General features: G+C 48.3%; 1 protein-coding gene across 1 annotated transcript in view; it reads right to left on the reverse strand.

Annotated features, from left to right (window-relative positions):
- Positions 1–2,209: 2,209 nt before the first annotated feature.
- Positions 2,210–5,266, reverse strand: part of C17H11orf68 (chromosome 17 C11orf68 homolog) — a 5,852-nt gene continuing 2,795 nt past the window's right edge. Inside the window, exon 2 of the mRNA XM_032233773.1 lies at positions 2,210–3,706. Coding sequence (XP_032089664.1) covers positions 2,954–3,691 — 738 coding nt within the window. The 5' untranslated portion in view covers positions 3,692–3,706 and the 3' untranslated portion in view covers positions 2,210–2,953. The remainder of the gene's footprint in view (positions 3,707–5,266) is intronic.

The following is a 5,266-nucleotide window of genomic DNA, read 5'->3' on the forward strand; positions in this document are numbered from 1 at the left end:
CCCCCCAAAAAAAAAGGGATATCTAATGTTTTTAAAGAAAGGTACAAGATCCTTCCACCAGAAAATTGCTCTTTCTTTTGGGCTCTACAATGTGTGTTTGTGTGCCACAAAACTAGACCGGACACAGAAGTGAATCACGTCTTTCTTTCAACTGGCTGACCCGTTCAGTAAGAAAAATTAAAGGGACTTCATTTATGTAAATAATGCACTGGATTTAATTAAGGGGAGGAATCTGGCTGCTGACCCAACAGGAGTCGGCAACCCACGGCTCAGGAGTGGCTCTTTCATCCCTCTGCTGTGGCTCCCTGTCGGTCAGCTCTGCAATTGATAGGGCTTTCGGTTAGGACAGGTAGAGGAAAAAGGATGCCGGCACTAGGAGAGTCTCTGGTGGGGGGAACCGGACTTCCGGTCGGCTTCAGAATTGAATGGGGGGGGGGGGTTTCTGGTTAGGACCTTTGTGGCTCTTTTGAGTGTTTTAAGGTTTAACACAAGGCCCGAAGCCACGGGAAAATATAATCCGAATGCAACTGACATCTCAAAGGGATCAGCAGCTTTTTCCTACCTGCCTTCACCTTCCTGGCTTGAGCAAAAACCCATTTAGGAAGAGTTGGAAAAGTTAGTCACAGTTTAGGCCCGATGGAGACTTAACAACAATCCCTTAGTTGTGTGATCCCACATCATCAGTCCCCGGAGGGTTCGAAGAAGGGAGCTGTTGTCGCAAACCCTGCTGCCTTGCTTCTTTTTGTACTATGCAACATGTTTTTATTACGGAAAAAAAAAAGGGAGTGGATGTTTAAAAGAGACAGTTAACCTGCTGTTGTTACTTTTTCAATGCATTTCTTTGCTTTCCTGTAAATTGACCTTAAATGTACTTATTGTGTCTTCTCCTCACTGTAGCAGGTTCTTCTAATAAACCAAAGCCTCAGCATTTGCTATGTGGTAAGGTGTGTATTTCAGTAAGGTTCCCCAAAGTTTCACAGGTAGTTCACGACTTGACAACTGTTTAGTGACCGACAAGAACACAGGGGGGAAAGGGGGGGCGTTTGACTGTTTTTCACACTTACGACCTTTACATCGTCCCCATGGCCAGGTGATCAAAAGTTAGACACCGGCAACTGGCCTGTTTGCATGATGGCTGCAGTGTGCAGGCGCCTTTTGCGACCGACAGTCAATGGGGAATCCAGTGTCACTTGAACTGTGTTACTACCTTACAACTGCAGCAATTCACTTAACAATTGTGGCAAGAAAGATTTCTTCCACCAGTATGCTTGGCCTACAACTCCCAGAAGCATACTGGTTGGCTGGGAGATTCTGGGAGTTGAGGTTCACTCCTCTTAAAGCATGCTGGCTGGGGGATTCTAGGAGTTGAAGTCCACCCATCTTAAAGCAGGCCGGCTGGGGGATTCTGGGAGTTGAAGTCCACCCATCTTAAAGCAGGCTGGCTGGGGGATTCTGGGAGTGGAAGTCCACCCATCTTAAAGCAAGCTGGCTGGGAGATTCTGGGAGTTGAAGTCCACCCATCTCAAAGCATGCCGGCTGGGGGATTCTGGGAGTTGAAGTCCACCCATCTTAAAGCAGGCCGGCTGGGGGATTCTAGGAGTTGAAGTCCACCCATCTTAAAGCAAGCTGGCTGGGAGATTCTGGGAGTTGAAGTCCACCCATCTCAAAGCATGCCGGCTGGGGGATTCTGGGAGTTGAAGTCCACCCATCTCAAAGCATGCCGGCTGGGGGATTCTGGGAGTTGAAGTCCACCCATCTCAAAGCATGCCGGCTGGGGGATTCTGGGAGTTGAAGTCCACCCATCTTAAAGCATGCCGGCTGGGGGATTCTGGGAGTTGAAGTCCTCCCCTCTTAAAAGTGGCCATGGTTGCAAAATCCTGTTCTAGAACTTCCTGCTTAATATAGGAGAGGTGTGAGAGTCAGATACGAAATTTCCACTTCCCTGTTCAGTTTTTACCCTCTTCTTCAGCCCATTAAAAGCTTATAATTCAAGAAAGTTTAAGTTCTCTCCATGCCAAAAACGTTAGGCCCCCTTTGCTCTCTCTGCTCCTGAAACAGCCAAAGAGCGCTTTCTGACACCAAATGTCCAGAACTTCTCCAAACCTTTTGCAACCTGGGTTCACACCTCAAAGGTGCTTTTTCCAACTTGGGTTCATCTATAAACACCAAAAAAAAGCAAACCCTCAGAAAGAGGGGAGGAGGGGGAAGAGAATGCCTTTTATTTTCATTTTAATTGCAGGCGAACGCAGCCAAGAACCACAAAATAATAATAATAATAATTCAATGACAAAAATTCTGAGCAGAAGAGCGGAAAGAAAAATTAACCTACCTTTTTTGCTTAGCCTTTCCATTGCACGCCTCCATCAAAACTACTCTCCCACCACACACAATTCTTCGATGCTGCCTTCGGAGTGTGATGAGCTCTTCCCCTCAACAAACCCCCCCCCCAACCCAGTGGTGGGATCCTCCTGATTTAGCAACCAGTTCGGTGATCGGGGAACCGGTTCGCTCTCAGCTGATCGTTGGTTTACCCGAACCAGCTGAACCCTACCCCTACCCCAATTTCCCGAGATTGGCAGAAATTGGACCACAGCAGCAAATCAAGTCTTTCTACTGTGGGCCTGCTGAAAAAGATGGGTAGAGGTGATCTGTTCAGCCCCTTTTTGCAATAAATGCCGATCGCACAAGGTTGTGCGGCACGCACAGTTTAGTGGTTTAATGTTAAATGCAAATGTCCATTAGTGTCACACACACAAAAAAAGATTTTAAGCTCCTCGGTCAGAACGAAGCACCCCATGACGGAGGCAGAAATCCCATCGATGCAGCCCGCCTGCATTGGGCAAATCTACCTCCTCTTGAGTAAAAGAGAGTCCACACTGCATGGTGGGACTTGTAGTCCCCAGCCTTCGTGCAGTTTTCCTCTGGGAGTCTCCCGCGTTCCGGGAGGGGCGTTTTAAGTCACTTCGTTGTTGCTCACCTTGTTAAGGATACGCGAGCGGCGGGGGACGCACTCCAAATCGAAGCGGCTTTCGTAAATGGTGGGGCAGAGATGCCAGCGGTTGTCGCGGTAGATGCCCAGGTAGGTGTAAGCATCGGGCTTGTAGGATAAGAGGCACTTGACCCCCGTGGCCCGGATCACGGAATCGGCCACCAGCACCTCCTCTTCGTTGGTGAAGTCTTCGGTGTACACGCAGATGACGTGTTTGCGGTCCGAGTCGGGGCAACAGGGGCTCACCTTGGCCACCCCAACACGCCCTTCGAGGACCGCCCGGGCAATGCCGCACCAAGCGTGGTCCACTTTGAAGCCACTGTCCAGGTGCATTAGCCACTTGCCGGTCAGGACCCGTCGGTTAAGGGCCAGCTCCTTGATGGACTCAAAAGTCACGTGGCGCCCGCTGAGCTGCAAACGTTCCCAGTCTTCTTGAAGACCTACGACGTCGCCAGATTCTGGGCAGAAGCTGGGGCCGTAGATGGCAATCCAGCCCACCGGCTCGGTGTTGCACTCCGGGTTGCCGTAGCGAGAGACGCGGGACGGCTGGTAAGTCTGGAGCCATTCCTCAAATTCAGCCTTGGGGGTCTTGCGGGAGTCAAAGACCACCCAGGAGTCCATGTCTGCGGCCATGGCTTCGGCCGCCAGGTCCTCGCTGGCAAAACTGCCGTCCTTCCCCATCTCGTCATGCTGGCTAGCCATGGTTTGGCAAGGCACCTGATGGAGGGAAAAAGTCAAACCAGGAAGGGATCAACCCACTTCAGGCCACAGCTGGGAGACAAGTCCAAATTGGCACTTTCTACAGGTAGTCCTCGACTTACAACAATTTACTTAGTGACCGTTCGAAGTTACAATGGCACTTAAAAAAAAATGACATGACTGTTTTTCACAACTTACGACCACTGCGATATATTCATGGCCGTGCGATTAAAATTCAGGCACTTGATAACTGACTCGTATTTATGACGGTGGCGGCATCAAGCAAGGAAGCCAGATTCAACCGTGTGACTAATTTTAACAACTCCAACGATCCACTTTAACAACTGTGGCAAGGAAGGTCGTAAACGGGGGCAAAACGCACTGAACAAATGTCTCACTTAGCAACAGAAATGATGGGCTCAACTGTCATAAGTGGAGGACTACCGGTATGTTCAGTTTAACCTGGGTTTCCACAGCCCAGTTCCAAAATATCAAGGGCACACCTGTTGGCAGAAAGCTGTTGTAAAACCTTTTGAAGGGGGTAATATTGTAGAAAAACATTCTAGTGAACAGGTACAAGAGTTTTAAGATATATAGATAATTCCTAAAGCATCTTAATTTTAACTTTAGTTTATTTTAACTTGATTTAATTTTAATAATAGTAAAATATCTAAGGTTTTTCAATAGTAATCGTAATGCATAACAACTTGTAATTATAGTAAGAATGCCTAGATAATCCAAATAGTACTAATAATGTTTAGTCTCCCAATATACTATTATATATAGTCCATAGTAGTAATCCCTAATCTCCTAATAAAAATGCCCAACAATAATGAACACCTAAAGTCTTCCAATAATAGTAATAATATTGAGTTTCCTAATTGTAGTGGCAATGCAGAGTTTCTCAGTAATAGTAGTAATAATATCTTACAATGCTTAGTCTCCGTATAATAGTAGTAGTAAATGCCTATACTCCTAACAGTAACACCTAAGGTTTCTCAACAATATTAATGGTAATAACGTATAAAGTCTTCTAATAATGCCAAAATCGTCACAGTAAAACTAATAATGTCTGGTCTTCTAATCCAGTGTTTTTCAACCACTGTGCCGCGGCACACTAGTATGACGTGACATAGTGTAAGGTGGGCCGTGGGAAAAACACCCGCCGGGTGTTTTTGCCTCGGGACATCTCTGTGTCCACTGTCCCCTCTAAGGTGCGCGGCTCCTCCAACAGCACTGCCGGATTTGCCGCCAACGCTGCAGCCGAGGTGAAGCCTCCAAAGCTCCCGCAGGCGCCCCTGCCCATGGCAGCGGCGGCAGGAGCTTTGGAGGCTTCACCTCGGCTGCAGCGCTGGGCAGCAAATATGTTGGTGCTGTTGGAGGAGGAGGAGGAGGAGGAGGCGGCGGCGGCGGAGGCAGCTATTCTAGTGGCGGCGGGGGCTCGTTGGCATCTTCAGCGGCAGCCCTGCCCCCTGTGAAAAAACCCGAAGATAGAGCAGATCCACGCAGATGACGTTGCTGCAACATGACTGGAGGAGGAATTCTGGGAGTTGAAGTCCACAAGGCTTAAAGCTGTCA

This window comes from Thamnophis elegans, chromosome 17 (genome assembly GCF_009769535.1).
Source record: "Thamnophis elegans isolate rThaEle1 chromosome 17, rThaEle1.pri, whole genome shotgun sequence".
Lineage (NCBI taxonomy): Eukaryota > Metazoa > Chordata > Lepidosauria > Squamata > Colubridae > Thamnophis > Thamnophis elegans.